Source organism: Sminthopsis crassicaudata, chromosome 3 (genome assembly GCF_048593235.1).
Source record: "Sminthopsis crassicaudata isolate SCR6 chromosome 3, ASM4859323v1, whole genome shotgun sequence".
In the NCBI taxonomy this organism is placed as follows: Eukaryota; Metazoa; Chordata; class Mammalia; order Dasyuromorphia; family Dasyuridae; genus Sminthopsis; species Sminthopsis crassicaudata.
The window spans coordinates 357,818,827-357,841,653 of NC_133619.1; the positions used below are offsets into that span (position 1 = coordinate 357,818,827).

General features: G+C 34.9%; 1 protein-coding gene across 3 annotated transcripts in view; it reads right to left on the reverse strand.

The window, feature by feature from the left end:
• CNTNAP5 (contactin associated protein family member 5) overlaps window positions 1–22,827 on the reverse strand; it is a 949,942-nt gene that overhangs the window by 748,815 nt on the left and 178,300 nt on the right. For all 3 annotated transcript variants that reach the window (XM_074301761.1, XM_074301760.1, XM_074301762.1), the window contains exon 2: window positions 920–1,024. In XM_074301761.1, coding sequence (XP_074157862.1) covers window positions 920–1,024 — 105 coding nt within the window. The remainder of the gene's footprint in view (window positions 1–919; window positions 1,025–22,827) is intronic.

Here is a 22,827-nt window from a genome sequence, read left to right on the forward strand (position 1 = left end):
TTTGGTGTGCTTAGGATTGCCTTCCCATGAAAATTTTAACCTCCTATAAGACAAAGAACATCCATTATAATTTTGTTAGTAACATCTAAAATCTAGGTTAATGCTAGTAGTCTCCATAAACATTTGCTCATTTAATTTGTTTTAAAGTTCTTGCTTCATCTATCCATTTCCCTTTATTATCTTGTTATATATTGATGGTAATAGCAGATTTATGTCTTTTACTTGATGACCCTTAATATTTCTGAAGCTACTTCTTTGGAAATATATTTACAGCTTTGGAATTCACACAGAAGTGTTCATCAACAACTAGGGCTCTTTATGATTATCTTATTAAAACAAGTGAAGATAGCTTCCAAGGCTCTTTTTTAGCATACCAGCCACAGTGATAGACTTTCTGTATTCAAAGATGAATTTGAGGTGAGAACACTGAATCCCAGAGTCAGATGACTTGTGGAGAGTTTCCAAAGTAGTTGGTAGAAGAAATGAGGAAATAACCTTGGTTACCAAAATTACAACTCAGTTTCCTTTCCACTATCTTTCTTTTCCTATCAACCCAATTATCTGTTTAATCAAAGAAAATAAAAGTTCTGGAAAAACTTCCCTCATTTGTCCCTCATTCATTTCTAATTTAAATATATTATCAAATATATTTATTCATCCATATGACAATAAATTCAAAAATATATTTGTGGTTTATAGTATAATGCAAAAACAAAATACAAGATAAACTTTTTCCATTTTCATCAAAGTCTCTTATAATAATCAGTAAAGAACAAAATTGCCTGAACACTATGTTTGGTATATGAAGGAATGATTCTACTCTAGTAAGATGCGAGTTTTCTTTCAATATGCAGCCTCATGTATTATTCATTAGCATTTTTCTTTATAGACTTATTCTTGCTTCAGTCACCTCACTTACCAATTCTTCTGTTGAGTTGGGCTGGGCTGAGAGTGCCAAAGAGTTCTGATGAACTGGAAAAGGCTGTTGGAGGCAGCAGGGCTGATAATGGATTATCACAGTTATCTAAAGTCAAGAGAAGAGACATACATAGAGAAAGCCCATCAACACACTACTCTTAGAATAAACAAAAGGGAATATTCTCAGGAATTATTAATAACATAAATTTATTTAGCCTTTAAGAATTATAAAACAGCTTTTTTGTTTTTTTTTCCTTTTTTTAAATAATAGATTTTTATTTTTCAAAATACATGAAAGGATCATTTTCAATATTCACCCTTGAAAAAACTTGTGTTCCAAATTTTTCTTCCTCCCTTCTTATCTCCTCCCTCCCCTAGTCAGCAATTGGATTACTCTAATATAGGTTAAACATGACAAAGCACTTTCTTAACAATAACTTTATGAGGAAGAATATGTAAGGAATATTTTCTTCAATTTACATACAAGGAAATCAAGTTCAAAAGAAGTTAAATAGCTTAGTCTCATAGCTTGTGAGTAAGATTTAGGATTTCAACCTTATCTTTGGGCCCTATATCCAGCCAAATTTCCACTTTAATATTTCTTGAAAAATAATTTATTTTTTTATTCCTCTAGAATCTCTCTTATAATGGGAGAAAAGTGAAAGGGAGGGGGATAATAATCATGTTAGATAAATATGTTAGTTGGACTCAGGCCAGGGATCTGGGAATAATTTTGAAGATGGGGAAAGGAATTAGGATATATAAATGTTAGGATTACTAAGTGAGAACTGAGGTTGTCTGGACAGTGACAAGGTGAGAATTCAGGTTTTCTGGACAATTACAAGGTGAGAACTCAGGTTGACTTGATAGAGGGGGCAAGCTCATTGGCTGGGGTGGTTCTTCCCAGAAGCCCTTGCATTATCCCACGCCCATTCTCTGGGAGGATAAAAAGAGACAGCATTGGGCGCAAAGGGCAGATCGGCCTGGAGAAGGATAAGAGCTGGAGGAGATTCAGAGCCAGGATTCAAGAGAAGGACTCTGAATTGCATCAGGCTTGACGGGGCTCTCTGCAGGAAGGGAAGTCACTTCTTTGGACAAGAGTTAACAGCAACTGCCTGGAGACAACGGTTCATTACAGGAAGAAGAATCTGTTGGAGAGATTTGAGTAGAAGACACAGCAGATCTCTTCCCAGAGAGCGATCCAGCAGCTTCTGGAGACGACAGCTCGTTACAATTGGCGTCCACACGTGGGGCAAGGACTTTTGCTTATCCTGACAAGAGGAGCTAGACTAGACCTTCGCAATTTGGCGCCCGAACAGGGACAGACACGGTCCTGATTCCAGTGGAAAAGCTTCCGATCTAGATCTCAGTCTCTCTGACCCAGAACCGTGAGTAACGAGGAAACTTTGTTAAACATTAAGTGAGCGTGCTAATAGATAAATAAGGAACTTAACTTGTTAAGGGCTAAACCAGGAATCTCTTATAGTGAAATGGGGCAAACACCTTCTGTTCAAGGAAAATGTTTGGAGAGCATCATCAAGGTTATGAAAAGCCAAGGATTGATTATAATTTTAGAGGAGATTACTGAACTTTTAAGAACTGTGAAGGTCATATGTCCTTCTTTTTCTCTGGAAGAAGAATTGGATCCAGATGAGTGGAAATTAGTAGGAGAGCAATTAGGTGAACACTACAATTGCCTTTGTGACATTTTGCCCTTTGGTTCCAGACCAAACTCAGTTTCCAAAGACACAATTCATACCTACAATTTAATCCAAATGGCTTTAAAAAATGTTATTCTAAAGGAAGAGATGAAGGAGCAAAATGGGGAGGTGTCAACTAAACTAAGTGAAAAGGATGAATCAGATAACAATGAAGTTAAGTACAATTCTGAGCAACAGCAACAGGAGCACCTCCCATCTCCTCCCTCAATTAACCCTTCATGGGTGGAGCAAGAAGGAGGAGAGGAAGAGGCAGAAACACAAACAGAATTGCCTGTGAAGCAGCCTAAGCCTATGACAAGATTAGAAAAAGCATTGGTTAAAGCTAAGAGAGAAGGACAGGATATAAGTGATTTTATACATGCATATCCTGTGATTGAAAATATTGATTCTGTAGGTCATAAAATGAGAAGATATGCACCTTTAGATTTGAATAAAATTAAGGATTTGAAAAAAGGTTGTACCCTTTATGGGACTACATCAGCTTATGTCAAAATGTTACTAGATGGTTTGTCTTATGAAGTCCTAACCCCGAATGATTGGAAATCCATAGCAAGGATATGCCTGGAACCTGGAGAAAATTTATTATGGCTTTCGGAATTTCATGAATTATGTAAAATTCAAGTCAGATGCAATTTGGAAATAGGAGTTAACACACAATTCACTTTTGAGCACTTAGCTGGTGAAGGTCAGTATGGAGAGAATTCGGAACAGATTAATTATACCATGACAATATATGAACAAATTGCTAAGGCTGCAATAAAAGCTTGGGGTGTCCTTCCTGGACAGAAAGATCGTGGAGAGGCTTTCACTAAAATACAGCAAGGTCCCAATGAACCTTTTGCAGATTTTGTGGGACGTTTGCAAACTGCTGTCAAAAGAACTATTGGAGAAAATGCAGCTACAGAAATAATGACCAGACATCTGGCTAAGGAAAATGCCAATGAGATTTGCAAAAGAATTATATGGGGATTAGACAAAGATGCTCCTTTAGAGGAGATCATAAGACGCTGTGCTACAGTGGGAACAAATACTTTTTACACCCGGACAATGATGAATGTGGAAAGACAGGGTCCCTCATGGCAAGGGCCTTCTAGAGAAACTCGGCGATGTTTTCAATGTGGAAAAATTGGGCATCTAAGAGCTCAGTGTAGATATGGAGATACAGTGAGAAGACAGGGTGAGAGAAGACCTAAAACTCCATGTCCAAAATGTCACAAGGGCCTCCACTGGGCCTCCGAATGTAGATTGACACAGGGAAATGACAGGTGGGGCCCAGCTTCAGCCCCCCAAGTGGGGCATGATGGCAGCCGAGGTTACATCCAGAGAATTTTAAGACACGATCAATCAGCCAAAAGGCAATCAGATGGAAGAAAGGGATTGAAATTAGGAAAAATAGAGTTGTGTGCAGTAGAGACTACCGAGATACTCCCTGGAGAAGTGAAATCTGTTCCTGTTGAGCCTATGGATCCTTTGCCTCCAGGCACAGTAGGCTTGACCATTTCACCTTCTGAGAGTGCCTACAAAACAGTGTCCATCCATACACTGATGTGGGAGACTGGAGAACGTGTATCTAATATCCCAGTCACTAACACAGGCAGACAACGTGTGATTTATCAACCAGGAGAAGTAGTAGCATCAGGCTTATTGTTACGGACCCCTAATAAGCAACCTAGTGATAGTCGCCTAGATTTTGACTCCAATGAACAAAATCCAGGAATATATTGGACAGCAGCTGTGACAGCTGACCGACCTATGCTTACTATTTATATAAACGGAATACCATTTGAAGGATTGGTAGACACGGGTGCAGATCGTACAGTTATTAGAGGTGCCAATTGGCCCGGTCACTGGCCAAAGATTAAAGCAGACACCTATATGTCTGGGGTGGGAGGATCAATAGCAGCAGAAGTTAGTGCTAGGCCTTTGAGATGGGTATTTGAAGGAGAAACAGGAGCTTTTACTCCTTTTGTGGTTGAAAAAATCCCCATCAATCTGTGGGGAAGAGACATTTTACAGCAGATAGGATTACAAATAAGCACTTCGGCTTTTTAGGCAGGGCTGCTGTTGAAGGCCTACCTGCACTTTCACCAGTTCCTATTCAGTGGAAGACTGATTCACCAGTGTGGGTAGAACAGTGGCCCTTAAGAAGTGATAAAATTCAGGCCTTATTAGACATAGTGCAAGAACAACTTGACCAAGGACACTTGCGGCCTTCTCTAAGTCCTTGGAATTCCCCAGTATTTGTGGTGAAAAAGAAATCTGGAAAATGGAGGATGTTAACTGATCTAAGAAGAGTAAATGAACAGATGGAAACTATGGGAACTCTTCAGCCTGGACTTCCATCTCCTACTCAGTTGCCAAGAGAATGGCCTCTATGGGTGATAGACATTAAGGATTGTTTCTATTCTATTCCTCTAGATAAGGAGGATATGAAAAGATTTGCTTTTTCAGTGCCTAGTGTTAATTTGGCCGAGCCTTATAAAAGATATGAATGGACAGTTTTGCCACAGGGAATGAAAAACAGCCCTACTATGTGCCAAATGTATGTTGCAGCTGCTCTTGCTCCAGTAAGAAAAGCCTTTCCAAAAGTAATATTGTTACATTATATGGATGATATTTTGGGATGTGCACCTGAGGAACAAATGTTAGAAGCATGTCTACAAAGGACCATGGAAACATTAAAGTACTACAAACTGCATGTAGCTACAGAAAAAATTCAAAGACATGCTCCTTTTCAATATTTAGGATATGAAATATATCCTAAGACACTCACAGTACAAAAGCTTTCTTTAAGAACAGAGAAGTTGAACACCTTAAATGACTTTCAAAAATTAATAGGAGATATCCAATGGATGCGTCCAGTGTTAGGCTTAACTACCAATCAACTACAACCTCTATATGACATTTTAAGGGGAGACAGTGCTTTAAATTCACCACGCCAGCTTACAAAAGAAGCACAAAAGGCTTTGAGAGAAGTTGAACTGGCTTTATCCAATGTGGTTGAAAGAGTCACTCAAAAACCCTTGGAAATATCAGTTTTTGCTACAAAAGAGGCACCCACAGCAGTCCTTCATCAAGGAGACAGAGTGATTGAGTGGGTGAACCTCCCAGCACAACCAGAACAAAGCCTTACACCTTACCCAGTGCTTGTGGCTAGGATTTTATTAAAGGCTATTAAGAGAGTAACACAATTATCTGGGATAAGTCCTGAAAAAATATACACATTCTATACTAACGCACAGATTAATGTATGCTGTGAGACCATCCCAGAATGGCAAATTTTATTGGCCACCGCTCCAAATTTTGCACATGGATCTCCATTAAAGATTACCCGGCTACTACATAATTGGCGATGGATTTTTGAAGAAAAGGTTTCTAAGGTTCCTCTTAAAGGACCAACAATCTTTACAGATGCCTCCAAAGAAAATATTTGTGCCATATACTCTCATGATTTAACCATAAAGAGAGTAATCAGGACTCCTTTTCAATCCACTCAACAGAATGAATTATTTGCTATCATGCTAGCTCTCACTTATTACCCAGGAGACGTAAATATAATTACTGATTCAGCCTATTCAGTAGGTGTAGTACAAAGAATTGCCACAGCCCAAATAAAATTTGCAGCCTCCAATATTTATCAGCTCTTTAAGGAACTTCAAGAGCAAGTGAGAAAACATCCAGGCAAGATTTATATCTTGCATGTCCACTCACATAGTGGACTTCCAGGTCCCATTTTTGATGGAAATTCAAAGGCAGATAGCCTTCTAACCATGTTAGCCAGTAGTCCTTTATTTCAGGAAGCACAAGAATCTCATTCTAAATATCATCAGGCTGCTCGAGCTTTACGTTTACAATTTGGAATCACAAGAGAGGAAGCTAGGAGCATAGTAAAAAGCTGTACAGCTTGTCTTCCTTTCCATGCTCCTACACTCCCTCCAGGGAAGAATCCTCGTGGTTTGAGACCCAATGAAATCTGGCAAATGGATGTGACCCATTATAAATCTTTTGGTCGTCTATCTTTTATTCATGTTGTGGTAGACACCTTTTCAGGATTCACATTTGCAATGCCAGCAGCAAAAGAGACAGCCCGAGTGGTCACTGAATTCCTTATACAAGCTTTTGCAATTATGGGTGTGCCACAAGCAATAAAAACAGACAATGGACCTGCATATACGTCCAAACATTTTACACACTTTTGTGCACAGTATAAGATTTTACATACCACGGGCATACCCTTTAATCCTCAAGGGCAGGCAATAGTAGAGAGAAGAAACAGAGATATTAAGACACTCCTCCAAAAACAAAAGAAAGGGGGAACCACAGGTAGCCCTAGGGAACTTCTAAATTTAGTTCTCTATACCATTAATTTTCTAATTTTTGACAAAGATGCACTGGCTCCAGCAGACAGGTTTTATAACCCACCAGAAGGGCAGTGTCCAGTGAGAGCATCTCCACTGTCCTTAGATAATCGCCAGGTGATGTGGAGAGATCCAGAAAGTGGTGAATGGAAGGGACCAGATAGGTTAACTGCCTGGGGGAGAGGGTTTGCTTGTATTTCTTCAGCAGGAGAAGGAATCAGATGGGTGCCAACGAGTCATATTCGCCTTGTCCACCAGAGAGAGACAGAAAAAGAGAAAGACCTCAAAATAAAGGAGAAGATCTAAGAAACATCTTACACCGAAAGAGCATGGATAATAAAAAGACTGTTAAAGAACTTTAAAATCAGCAGGAATCATTGGACTTCCTCACACAAGATGAGACTAATGGACAATGGACTTATGGACATTTATAAATTTTCAATTTATGATTATTTGATTATGTTATATACTTCTAGCATGCGTTATGTTACTATGTTACTATATGCTTATGTAATTTATGTAATTATCTGTAATACTTCCCATATTGATGGATTTATGTTTCAAGGTCATTTATGTAATTATCTGTAATACTTCCCATATTGATGGATTTATGTTTCAAGGTCATGACTGTCCTATGTTCTAAATCAAAAGAAAAGGGGAGATGTTAGGATTACTAAGTGAGAACTGAGGTTGTCTGGACAGTGACAAGGTGAGAATTCAGGTTTTCTGGACAATTACAAGGTGAGAACTCAGGTTGACTTGATAGAGGGGGCAAGCTCATTGGCTGGGGTGGTTCTTCCCAGAAGCCCTTGCATTATCCCACGCCCATTCTCTGGGAGGATAAAAAGAGACAGCATTGGGCGCAAAGGGCAGATCGGCCTGGAGAAGGATAAGAGCTGGAGGAGATTCAGAGCCAGGATTCAAGAGAAGGACTCTGAATTGCATCAGGCTTGACGGGGCTCTCTGCAGGAAGGGAAGTCACTTCTTTGGACAAGAGTTAACAGCAACTGCCTGGAGACAACGGTTCATTACAGGAAGAAGAATCTGTTGGAGAGATTTGAGTAGAAGACACAGCAGATCTCTTCCCAGAGAGCGATCCAGCAGCTTCTGGAGACGACAGCTCGTTACATATAAATGATCCATATTTATAAGAAGTTGTCTGAGAACAAAACCATTGTTGTCTAAAACAAAATTCATGTTAGTTCCATGGCAACACTGACATATGTATCTGTGGAAATCATGAAGTAGGTCAAGTTGAAGAAAATAACAAAACAAATAAATAAATATGTCAATAATGAAATAAAATCAGATTATGTTTAATTGAGAATCCAATACATTTTTGTTGAGGGTATACTCAAATATAGTTCTATTTTAATCCTTTTGGAAAATTTTTCAAATATTATCTTTGTTTACTTTTTAACCCTTCTAAGATAGTCCTCTACCAAACGAGCCCCAGTTTTGTGACTGGGTTCCTTATGCAGATGAGATCACTACAATAAATATACACTTTCCAGGACCAGAGACAGAGGGGAGACAAAGGTAATTTTCATTAGATGGGTAAATTTAATGCTCTTCTAACATGAGTCTTCCTTATTTTATGCCTGAAGTTAAATTTGAAAAAGCTGAGACTCAGAGATTGGTCTGCATCTGTATTTACTAAAATACACTATTCCCTGATGCTTCCTTTTAAATTAATTTTAAAAAGATCATTTGAGCCCTGATATATGTGGCAGACATGTTCTAGTACCAAAGCAACAAATACAAAAGTGTTTACCCTTAAGATGGTGCTTACCCTCAAGAAGCTTACATTCTATATTGTCAAACTCACTCTTTCCTTTTGCATAGTTTTCCTATTGATTATTCCTTTCTCTTAAAAGCAGAGGGCAACAAATACCCTAAATACATAAAATCCTTTTCGATAGAAATTTTGGAATTTTGGTAATTCCACTTTTACTATAGTTTCAATTTTTCATTCTTGAATAGTGACTTTTCTCTGCTCATGACTGAGAGAATCCATTGCTCTTTATGAGATTGGTAACCATTATAAGGCAGTGTCAAACACGCAGAGCTAGAAACCAGAAACCTTCAAATCCAATATTTTATTTCACACTAATTATGTGATACTGGACAAGCCATTCCTTTCTTTGGTACTCCATTTCTGCTTCTCTGTTTTACATGCCATCTCTGGATCTATGATTTTGTTCAGCAATTTCAACACAATCTTCAAACCTACATTAAACAGTAAGGATTAAATTAATTATATTCTGTGGGAGAAAAAAGTGGACAATTTAAAAAATATGATTATAATGCCTTTTTCTTATCTGGTAATGCTTGAAAACAAGCATTTGGACTATTTGAAGTAAAATTAATGAGAAGCATAAGGACAAAATGCTTGTTACTTGAAATGTGTTAAAATCAGCTTGGCAAAGTATATTTTGGGTTTTTACAAAACACAAATGTTTGAAAAATATTATGAGGCATTCTACAAAATAAAATACAGGCAGGTCCTTACTAATGAGACAGAAACTACAAATCAGTGGTGACCAGGATACAAGAACAGAGGTCATTGAGAAGTAAATGTTTACAAATGCTTTCTTTTTTTTCTTTTTTTCTTTTCTTTGTCCCAGGCCACTCCTTCTGATGTGCTGAAAATAGGATCATCACTAATGAATTGAATAGAGATTTAATGATTATTTTAGGTTCCCATCTCCTCCAAGATTCTTTAAAAATATTTTAAATTTATTTATTAGTCATAAATGGGGGAGAGGAAAGTAAACTTTTTGATGGGTATCCTCTCCTGTTCATTCTCCAAAATATTAGTGGCTAATTTCAGAAAGGTCTCTTTCCATAGTTCAATGTCATTAAGGACAAGCTGTTTTCCAGGGTTTCTGATTGTCATATTTCTAACTTTCATTTTTCTGCTTATTAATTTTTTTGATTCCCCTGGGGTCAGTCTTTAAGGTGATAACTCCCTATTAGATAAGGATAACAATAATACCTGTTATTATCACCACCACTACTACCTATTATAATTATTAATAATGGTAATATTTTCTATGTGAAGGTCAGGAGATATTCCAAGAACTAACTCTGTTTCTCTGTCTCTCTGTCTCTCTGTCTCTCTGTCTCTCTCTCTGTCTCTCTCTCTCTGTCTCTCTCTCTCTCTCTCTCTCTCTCTCTCTCTCTCTCTCTCTCTCTGTCTCTCTGTCTCTCTGTCTCTCTCTCTCTGTTGTTAGGCAACATACATGTATTTTAACCAAAACATTTGTCTGGAGAGGATATCTTAATCTTGTTTGCCTAACCTGAAGTCCTAAAAATAAAATGGGAATTCTCAGCTACAGAAGAAAAAAAAAGCACAACTATGGCTAGTCAATCAGAAAAGATATTCGAAGGCAGATGGCTATATTGGTGCCTTTCATAGCATAATAGCCAAGTGGGAAATCATTCACTTCTGTGTGAGATAGATCATAAAACTTACCAGCACCTAGATAATGGAAATTGAAAATATAGTTATGTATATCTACTCATTAAAAAAGTTACAGAAACATCTCCTATTAATTAAGTGAAAGGGGTAATATTCCATTGAGCATTATTATAGATGAATGCCCCAGGAAGCTCATTATTGGGAAAATGTCATCATCCTACAATATCCTAACAGTATTTTTACTTTACCTCATCATCCTACTCTGGTTAGAAAGGGAAGCTGTGAACTCCAAAATGTTCCATTAAACTCAGCTCAGAATTTCTCATTTCTCACCTGGCTACAGTACTTTGGGATTTCTCTGACTTTTCCACCATGACACTTTTCGTGTATTGTTTTCTTCCCTTTAATTATAAGGTGCTTGAAGGCATAGAATTTCATTTTTGTATTTATACCCTAGAGTTTTAGTACATTCCCTGGCATAGGGTAGAAACTTAACAAATGCTTATTGACTGATTGACATTTGTCACTAAGAATATAGAAATAGCAATGATCTAGAAGCAAAATATCTGAACTCTTCCACTTTTCTGTACAATTTGGACAAATTATTCAGTCTCTTTAAGGCTTAGATCCTTTCCCTTCAAGATAAGAAGAGCAATGCTTCCCCAGCTTCACCATAAGATTATTACAGGCATAAAATGTGTGGTGGTGAGGGTGGGAGGGAGGAATTCAAAGTGTATTGAAAACTATAAATTTTTTAAAGGAATATATAAGATATTTGAAAAGGTCTTTGAATTTTCTAAGGGAAATAGCATTAATAATATTTATTTTAAATCATCTCTTCCTCATTAAGACAACAACAAAAACTTGCCATTATTCATAATTAAGCTTCTTTTGAGATATATAAGTACTCTTACTTTGATATATCATAGTTGGGTGGAGGTGACCCCAGATTTTCAAATACAAGACCAGCAGAGTCCAAATGCTGAGGATCCAGGTTCAGAACATCACAGATCTTATGTCTATTTTCTGAAAACCAGTCTAAGTTCAGAGGAGCTCATCACCAGAAAACTGATCACATAAGGATTTTTTTTTTCCTTTCTGTGTGAAGGTAAGGAAATTTCTCAAGAACTTTCTCTCTCCTGCTAGGCAACATACATGTATTTTAACCACACCATTTGACTGGCGATAGTACCCTCATCTTGCTTGTCTAATTCAAAGACCTAAATTCTCAAGCTTTAGAAGAAAAAAAGAGTACAATCATGGCCAGTCAATGAAAAAGGAAACTTTAGAGGCAGATGGCTGTTTTGATACCTTTCATATCACAACAGCCAAGTGGGAAACTTCTCACTGTGGAGATAGATCATAAAACTTACTGTCACCTAGATCATGAAAATTGAGAATATAGTTATGTATCCACTCATTAAAAAAAATTATAGGCTAGGAGTAAGATTAAATTTTGTAGAAGATCTTCTATCAATGTGGAGGGATTTGCACTAGTAAAATGTTGAATCTTTTGAAGAAATGAAGTATCACAATAGAAACAGGGATAATGAGGGGAGAAGGAAAAGAGAAATGTAGGGTGAAAAATTGAAGTTTGGGGCAAAATTAAATACTTAATAGGTTAAGGGGAGATTTATCTCAATAACAACAAAAACATAATTGGAAAAAGGAAAAGCACACAACAAGAAACATAGTCTAGCCTATTTGCTGTGGGAACTCTAAATTCCATGAATCCTGTTACTTTATTTTCAGATCTTCTCAAATTAGTGCCAGTGTGCTGACACCATGTCTTTATAGTTCAAAAAAACTCCAGCTACTTCTGTCAAAATGTCAATGAGAAAAGTACTTTGTTTGGGGTTTTCTTGTATGTATTTTCAAGGAGGATGGAAAGTAGATTTGGAAACTCTAGAGATATTTTTTTACATGAAATTCTGTGTAATTCTAGAAATATCACTTCAGTGTGACAAGGGCGAAGGAGGGAATAGTCAGGGAACACATCTGAGTGAAATGAGATGTAGAGGAGGGAAGAAGAGAGCTCCTTTGGCAAATGACATCAACCTCCTCAGTTAATTATGATATGAAATCTTCAGCTAAAAGGGTTGAGGAATAGGTTTCCAAGAACACTTGAGGAAGGGGGAAAATTAATAGACCTTATGGTGAGTAGGATAGTGAATGAAAAAGGAAGATGTAAAAAGACTGTCTTGCTTCAGAAGGGTCCAATTTGAAATTTTATAACTTTAGAGTAGGATTACACAAAATGGTTTTATAAATTTTTCCATCTCCATTTAGCAACAGTTAAACAGCAGTGAAAAATTGAATAGTAAGAGTAAATCCAGAGTTGGATCTGGGAAAGGCATAATGGGCAACATGTAAAGGATCTAGTGGTTTGAATGTGGTTCACCAAGGGGGTAGCTATAGAGAAGGAGGGAAATTGTAGATCATGTATGAGGTGATGGCCTGGGGGAGAACTGAGGTGTAGAAGTATTTGGTAAGGTTGAAAAATAGTAAAATATCATAAGTAAAAAGAACAGATTGAATGATTTTAAAACTGCATGAATATGAAAGTAAAATGCTTGTGGTTTAGGACAAAGGATATGAGCATCATTACCTCAGTTGAGGTTGAATTTGGAATAAGTCTTAAGAACTTAGTAGACTGAGAACCTAGAAATTTAGCTTGCTTGAATGGAAATGAAAGTGAATATTGCGTGCATATTAAAATTTCATAATAAGAGGAGAGAATATGGGGTGGTAAACTTCTGAAGAGAGAAAGGGATGAATAAAAGTGGTGTAGTGATATGAAACAGTTAAAATTTTATAGTGGTAGAAGATTGCCTGGGACATGAAACATTAGATGATTTCTTTCTAAATATCAGAGGCTAGACTTAAACCCAGGACCACCTAATTCCAAGGCCTGCTCTCTACTACATAATGCTGACTCTCATTAAGTAAATATTATCTCAGAAAAGGAAATACTATTTTTCTTTGGCATATCATTCTACTACATGGAATTAATTTCCTTTGATCTGAAGAAAGTTCTATGTCATGACAGTGACTAACAAATCTCAGCTTAGATCCTCAAATCCCCAAATACCACAGATTTCTTATGAATTTGAGTTCCTGTTGTCTGAAGGTGATTTTGTATATGATTCAGGTGCTACACAGAAAAAGCTTGGTAGAGATAATTTGAAAATCACAGACCCTAGCATCAGTAGAATTGAATGCTAATTCAGACTTTGACAATAACTTGTTTTGTAATCTGAATCAATTCACCTATCAAGGATAGGCTGGAGCTATCTTGAACTTACACAAAAAAGTTAATTGCTACATTTTCAAAATGAGCATTTATACCTTGGAAATCAGTAAATATGACAAATCATGGATTGATTTTTGTTTTGTTTTGTTGACTTCTAAACTTCAGAAAGTAATAAAGAAAATGTCATTGATAAGAGATTAAATCTAAAAGTGTATTATTTGTAAATCTCCCTTCTAGAGATCTAGTTGTTAAATATTCAACAGCAAACCATTATTTTATTTAGTACATTTTAGTCTTTTCTGATGCCTTTCAGTAAAACTGTGATAATGAAATGGGCTTTGCTCTTGGCCAGAAGATATTTGATATGGCCCTGAAGAAGAAAACATATAAAGGCTTTTTTTTAAAAAAAGCATAAAATTCTATGGTAATATAACTTTTTTTGCACATAAGTATACCTAATGATAGCATTATATATGTATTTTTTGAAATTTAAAGATGACCTTATCAATAGAAATCATCTCTTCATGTAGGATTGAAAAAAATTTTAAATGATTTTTGACAAAAATTTCTAAAATAATGTTCCTGGATCATCTGCTTTCAGAGTCTATTGTTATAATTTGTGCCTTGAAATTTCTAAATTATCTAGTTATAGAATGGGAGAGCTAGAATGTATCTCTGAGGTCACAAAATAGTAAAATTTCTAAATGAAACCAATTTTACAATCCATCAAGTCTAAAACCTTCATTTGAGGTTGAGGAAATTGAGGCCCAGTTAAATCCAGAATTTCCTAGCTTGCAAGTCTAGAGTCAATACAGCACAATACTGCTTCCTTTAAATAATAATCATCTAGTCCAACTCTATTATTTTACAAATGAGGAAACTCAGGAAGCTGAGGGAGATGAAGTTATTCCCTCCAATTCACACCATTAGGGAAATGGCAGGTTTTGAAGTAGAAAAAGCCAGGGCTCCTAAATTCCTTATTTGCATCCACCAGGGGCCAGTTGTTTGTTGGTTCTGTCCTGTAACGATCTATAGCTGTGTTGTTTTGTGAAAAGTCCCAAGATCTCTTATTCTTCCTTTCTTTTTTTGTCAAAAATTTGTTATTTCATCAGCATAGGAATTCTCAATGTGGAAATTAATTCAATAATGCAGTTAGGAAACTCTTCTAAAGCATTTAGTTTTAACGAATTTTCTTGAGCACTAATAATTTATTTCTACAATATACATTTTTTAGTAAATGTGTTCTTTTTTCAGATAGACAAAAAGGAATACTTAAAAAAAAAAGTTGTTCAGAGAAGAATAAGCTCTAAATGTAAAATGAATTTGAATCCCTCCTGTCCTACAAACATCACTACAAACTCCCAAGAAAATTCATGAACACACATATAAACGAACAAAATCAAACACTGTCTTTGCCAGGATTGCTTATTAATTTTTCTATTGATCCACAGACAAGTACTTGTAGTTGATGCATTCAATTTGGTGGTAAAGGGAAAATCTCCACCACTCCTCCAATATTGCTTTAAAGGTAAAGATTAAAATTCTTCTTTCACATTAATTAAATGATAAAAATGTAACAAAACAAAAACAAATAAAAAGTAAAGTAAATCAGATTCTGTGCAAAAGCTCCCTTTTTAAAGATTTTTTTTTTTTTACTTTAAGCAATATGCTTGTTGTCAACATATATTTCTATTCATTATTATTAAAATAACTATAAGGTTACCGATGGCTAAGTTAATTTCTGTACAACAGCCTTGATCGACTGTCTGTGTTTGGGAACCTGAAGTTTAAAAGATTCATTTGTATTTATAGGTGAAATAAAAATTCCTCTTAGCATAGCACACTTAATGGCCTATTTTCTTTAAAAGACATAAAACATGCACTGTGTGTGCAGTGCCTAAAATGGTACTAAAAGTGACAACTCATGATTTTAGCTTCATTTGCATTTCCCCCCCTTGATACCCATAATTCCACATTAGATTCATTTGTTAATTGATTTATTTATTTTGAGTTTTTTGTTTTTTGTTTTTTTGAAAGAGATTTTTTTTCCCTCAATTGCTACCTAGTTCTTTGATCACTGAATGGGTGCAGCCTCAATCAGACTGAGATCTATTGAAGACTTTAGCTTAAAAAAGGCCAAGGTCTCCCATTGCATCCAGGGTCATCTACAATCATCTTGATCTATATATTGTCACTGCATCCAGATGTCTCTGGAGGGGAAAGTGAGCCAGGTGACTTTGCACAGCCTCCCTCACTCAAATCCCAACTCACTTGAATGGCATGGCATCTTTTACCTGATGTCATGAGCCTTTTTGAGAACAAATGACAACAGCTTAAAAATGACAACTCACACTTTTAGCTTCATTTTTCCCCTTGATATCCATAATTTCACGTTGTAAACAGTAAAGCAAATATTATAATATTATTCTTGAGATTGACCCCTATGCACCTCTTTTCCTATGCTAAACACTGAAAGAAAGAACTGCTTTCATAACACAAAGGAAAGCTGCCCACTTCTTTAAGGACAAGCTATAAGGAAAACTCCACACCTTCCTCTCTAGCCATCTGTAACCCACATATCCTGAGATTTAGAGCTGAAGGAACCACAGAGACCATCTAGTTTATCCACTGCAATAAGTTAAAGAAACTAAGATTCAGGAGGAAGATGTGGCTTGCTTAGAATCACACAGGAAATGAGTATCAAAAATAACATTTTAACGAAGTTTATCTGATACCTGATTCAGGGTTCTTTCCACTATGTCATGGTTCTCCCATTTAATTCAATTTAACAAGTAAGTTTAAGTTCTCTGTGAGAAAATAAATGGGCCACTTTCTACCTATTATTAAGAAGTATAACTTCTAGTTGGGAAAATGGAGGCAGTTATCTGATACCCATACAGATATGCAATTCAGTTTGGAGGGAAAGAGAAAGAGGACCTTACTGAGATGTGGAACATTTGAGTAATGTAATTAGTGATTAATTAATAATATTACAATCCTTGCAATAATTAGATTTCCCCCTAAAATCTGAGGTTCACATTCTGACAAATACACAAACTATGGGGAAAAGTAAATGCAAACTTAATGTAATAGAAACAGATACCTGTTGACCATAACAACTTATAATTCCAGAATAACCGAATAACAGACCTTTCTCAAAAGATCTTCACTAAATTCATTAGGGAATATTGCAGCTTTGATATATAAATTGCACTAATGCTTATATAGGCTTTTTCCTGGCTAGTAGGCTGGGTCAAGCACACTAGACTGATATGCTGACTTCTTATTGGGATTCAATTTTTATAATAAGTTCCTATTAGGGCATGGATATTTATTCTAGAAGTTTGGACAGTTGCATTCCTGGGGCTTATTCTTCAGGGAGCAGCTATGATATTCTTGCGAAAGCAATAATACTTAGTTCAAAATTGGAAGAAGTCTCTTCTTTCTGACTCTTTTAGACTTGGATAAAAGATGTGGCTTGGCTTGGCTAAAAGTTTTATCATGGCCATGCAGGAAATAAAAGACATCCAAACTCTTAACCTCTTTTGACAGTATTTTGTGGTTCATAGGTGGATTTCATTCATTATTGACTTTGCCTTATTTATCATGGATGACTGCTCCAGTACTCTTCCCAGATTATTTTTGGGTTTTATGTAGATTTTTAGGTAGAGGATAGATAGATAAATAGAATATATTTGTATCCATATGTATTGTCTCTGCTTGGAAGTAAAATCAGTGTATTGATGACCTTTTATATGCAGTTGACCTAGTCAAGCCTTATATTTTTCCCCCCAAGGTATAAAATGCTTCATTTCCAATGGAAATGGTTTCATTTTATATTTTAGTATTATATCTAGTTTTTTCCTTATGGATTTTAATTTTCCTGAACTTTCAATGGGATAGAGCTCTAACATAATTTTGTCTAAATGGTTGCCATGTTCTATGTGGTTCTGAAGATATTTTTCATTGAAATTAAGGGTTCTACATCATATTTTGTGTTCTTATCTCTGTAATATATAGCTTTGACATCACTTCAACTTAATCAAATTATATTTCTCCCATAATCCTCCCTTTATACAGAATACAAACTAGATTAGGTTCTAAATCATCTTCCCCTCCCTCAACCCACTTCCCACCTCACCAGGATCACTACTTTTTGAATGGCTCTTCCTTCCTCTTGTTTTTGGCTTTGATTCACTTTTAATATCACTTTCCTAGTCATTAATACACTACTCTGATGCTAACATTATTTGGTTCAAAAATCTTCAAAACTTCGTCATTGGTAATTGAGTAACTTGTAAATTCTTTATATTGGCATTCAATTTTATAAGTGTCTCCTTACATTGATCCAATATAGTTCCAGCCAAATCTTTTTTAAACTTTTGTGTTCTATTTCTCTTCATGTTACCTGTGGTCTAGTCAAATTGTCCTACTTATTGTTCTTCCTTTCTTATCCTATTTTCTGTTATACCCAGAACTTTTCTATATTCTTGACAGTGCCTGAAGCAACCTTCAATTTTAATCCCTCACAATCTATTTCTCTGGAAGTCTTTTCCTTTCTCCAAGACACAAATGAGGTTTCACCTTCTAGTGAAGTCTTCTACTCTCCTACACATAAATAACTCCCCCCCCCATATTTCTTATAGCTATTTTTACTTTAATTAGTAGTAGTTTATATTTTTATAAAATTTACAGATAATATTTAATTTTACAATTATATCCCTTGCACTGAAAACAATGCCATGCTTATAATAGATATATAATAGATATTTGTTGAATTGAACTGACTTTGAGCAGTTCTTTATCCCTTTGGAATTTAATTTCATCATCTACAATATGAATGATTGGACCAGATGATCACTAAAGTCCATTAATGTTATATGATTCTAAGCAAGGATCATGGAGAAGATATAATCGGAAGATCAAACATTCACTTGCCAATGATTAGTCCACAACCTAATAAAAAACTATATTCAACATTTTTTCCAAAGACCTTGAACTAGCAAAACTTATCAAGGTTCCCTGATAAAGAGATAGATCAAATGACCATGTACATGGAAATAGAGGGTGAATCTTCTATTCTTTTGTCCAGTTAGTATGATTTGAGTGTTCCAGCTAAGCTTGTCATTATCTGCACTTAATTATTTCTGCCAATAAGAATTCAACTTCCCCAAAAGTGAAATAATTCACACTGTAACCATATTTTATCCTGCAGATACCATTCCATTTTAATCTGAGGTCATTTATTTACCTGTCCTGCAGACTTGAAATTATGAAAATATCTCTATTTTTTCTTGCCTTTTATCTTTGTTATCTGATGTACTATTCAATTCAATTATTTCTTCTTTTACCATTTCTTTTCGATTCACATTTCCTTTCATATTTCTCCATTCTAAGTGCCAAAATAGTGCTTATAACATATAAAGTCCTTGATAAACACTGATTGATTTCTACTAAATGCTTTAATTTATTCCCTCAACTGTTATTCTGCTCAAGAACCTTTAATAGCTGTCTGTTGCCTATTGTGTCAAATTTAAACTGTTCTCCATGACTTTCAGGTTTCTTAATAATATAGTCCCATCTTATTTTTCAAGCCTTATTCTCACAACTCCCACAATATATACCCTTCTTTTTAATCAGACTAGCCTCATTTACCATCCTTTTCATGTGGTGCAATTATTCTTGTATTTCATATAAATATTTCATAATCCCTCAGTATAAAAATGTGAATAAGATTGTGGATGGAATTATATATGTGGAAGTCCATTTGCATTAAAGTGACATTTGAATGATGGGAGCAAATTAGACCATTAAGGAAGTGAGACTAGAGAGAAGAGGCCTTCATTGGAGAGGTCTAGAGGGAGAATTTAACAAAAAAAAGTTTCTATGGGTTTCAGGAGGTTTCCCAAAACTTTTTCCTACTTTATAATTATGCCCAAAGCACTCTTAGCATATATACATGCTAAATATTCAATTTTGATTAAGTGAGCAAATGAATAATTATACATGATCTATGAGGATAAAGATAATATAGAATAAAATGAAGAAATAATTTTTATATTTAAAATGCATATCTTTTTAAAAAGTACAGATTACTTCTTAAATTGTCCAAATAAACAAAGTGAGAACATTTTAGGAGACTTTTATGCTATTATGTAAAGCCTTTGCTCATTTCAAATTCTCTATAGCCATTTCCCTTTTGTCTCATAACTAATTTTTTTAAATACAATGGAAGTAGACTTCCAATAGCTAATCATGAACTTTCATGGAGGGATTCTAAATTATACAGACTGTCTTGGTTACTCTGGAAACCATAATCCTGAAATACCGCTGAATCAATCAGTGTTGCAAGAACACACTTCATATCACATACTCTAAATTATTATTTTATTAATGGAAACAGCAAATTCTTGATGTCATCATCCAAACTCATTGGAACAGAGGAAAGTGCCTGACTAAAAAATATATCCCTGAATTTCAGAACAAAGGTCAATCATTCATTACCAGATTTAAATATTTCCTTCTTATCTGGTACAATTTAGGATTCATTTAAGTTTCTGAAGATAGAAATAGAAAAGCTTCACTAAAGAAGAGGTATGGTGGATGCCCAGGTACTAGCACTAGTATATTGCTTTATTTCCTTAATCTAGTTCAAAGAGACTGAAATTGGAGTCCATATGTTTGGTAAACAGAGTAGCTGAAGATGAAAAAGAATTGGGAATACATTAAAAAAAGAGAGAGAAATGCAAAGGGGAACTACCTGTTATAATCAGAACAATATAGAAATTCTACCATTAGTATAAAAAATGCAAAGGATAAAAGCAATATTGGCCCTGAGGTGTTCTTTTCGCAAAACAATGTGGGTCTGTGTGTCCTAAAATACAACTCCAATTTTTGCCTTCAACCAAGGTATAAACTCACATTTTTAGTCTGAGGTAAAATACATAATAAAAAGCTGAGAAAACAGGAGTACTGAGGACTAGTCTTAATTCTACTACTAAGTTTCTATGAATATCAGAATAGAAAATAACCCAAAAAGAAGTGCAGATGTGTAGGACAGTTTTGAAAACTACAGAATGAATATTACATACATTTTTAAAAGTAAGTTATGCATGATAGATATCTACAATTTCATGTGCAATCAGCTTTTTCTACTCTACTTATATGAGAATGCTAATTGTTTTGGTATTAGTTAAGTTCATTTTTTCATAAAAAATGTGAGCTCCCTGAAGGCAAGGACTATTTCTACTTTTTTGTATCCTCAATACCTACATAATGCTTGACACATTATAAGTGCCTATGATTTATTAATCATTTTTGACTAGCTAAGGAGTACTGGAAAACACCAGGAATATTGTGAAATATGGAAAAAGCTAGTCTCTTATTATCTTGCAATGAAAAAAATCAGCTATATTATCTTATAGTGGGGGGAAAAAACTTCTAAAAATAGTAAAAACCTAGAAACACATTTTACACTAAATTAATTGACTCCGGAAAAAAATAAAACAAAAAACAAAAAACCAAAAAAACTGTGAAATATAAATAAAGAAAACTGTACATTCTTCAGTGATCTGTCATATGGAAAACAATTGCAAACAATTATTACATATTAATTTTATCAAATATCTTCTACATTAAAGACATTATACTCATAAGTACAGATGAGTAGAGATATAAATAAATATAAATCATGACTCCTGTCTTCAAGTGTCTTCCTATTTAGATGGTGAGAAAAAAAATATAGATAAGTAGAGATATAAATAAATATAAATTATGATTCTTATCTTCAAGTGTCTTCCTATTTAGATGGTAAGAAAACTTTTTAACTATTAAGAAAAGCCTAAATTTTAAATTATTCAAAAATATATGAAAAAAATATTGCATTATGTCTCTCTATATCTGTATCACATTTACAATGTCAATAAATCTAAGGTATATAGAACAAACAAACAAAAACATTTTATGGAAGTAATGCTGAGACTCAAAATGGCTGATTTATTTCTATTAAATTATAGAAGGATATAGAGGATTCATATCAGTCTTCTGATATTAAGTAAGGGGCTTCTCTAGTTATAATCAATATCTAACAAAGTTATCACTCATAATTTGCCTGATGTCAGTCATGTTTTATCAACCTTTTTACCATTTCCATCAATATAATTCTCTTAATTATCATCATCTTTCTCACTTTAACTCTTTTCAGTAATTAGCTTTTCCTTTGAACCCAAAGACATCCTATTTAATTCCATTTATGGAATTTGAAATGCTCAGGGTTAAGAGCACCACTTGGTTGCCTGAGTTCATGTTGACTGAATTCAAAGACAAATAGTGCTATACTAGATTTGGATTCTGTTCAGAATTGTAAATTTTCTCAATTGGGAAACATCTCAGCAGCCACCTTGCTCAACTCATTACTAGAGAAAGAAAACCTTCCATAGTATTCGTGGCAAATGATCATCCTATTTTTTTCTGAAGTCCTGCAATGAAAAGAAACCCATTCATTATCTGCTCATTTAAAACTAATTTTTAAGAGGATTTTTCTAGACCAAACTAAAAGTCCTCTTCAACTTGTATCCTTTGCTCCTGGTTCTAGCCTAGACAGCCAAACAGATAAACTCAAATATTTCTACCATGCCAACCTTCCAAGTACTTTAGCACAATTATCACTTCCTTTGTGAGACTAACCAGGACCAGTTCCTTCAGATGACCTTTACAATGGATGCTTACTGAGATCCTTTCCTGTCTTTGTTATCTGCCTCTAGAATGCAGTTTCTGAAATATGGTATTGGAAACTGAACATGATTTTCCATATATGATTTGATTAGAACAAAGGATGGCACAATTGTCACTTCTCTTTTCCTGGAAATTATGTTTCTCATAAATAAACTCAATATCTTATTAGGATTTTAGATTTATTTGTTTGCTTTAGTCTCTACATCCCATTCTGCTCACATTGAACTTGAAATTCTTCAAAGTATCCAGATGAATTTATGTGTTTGGACAAAATATCAACTAACTATTCTACTTTCATCTTGTTCTTGCAAGGCAATTTTTTTTTTTACCATATGTATAAAACTTTCCATTGTTTCCTGTCAAATTTCATTAGATTTGATGTAGTTTCATTTTTTAGAGCATCAAGGTCATTTTGGATCC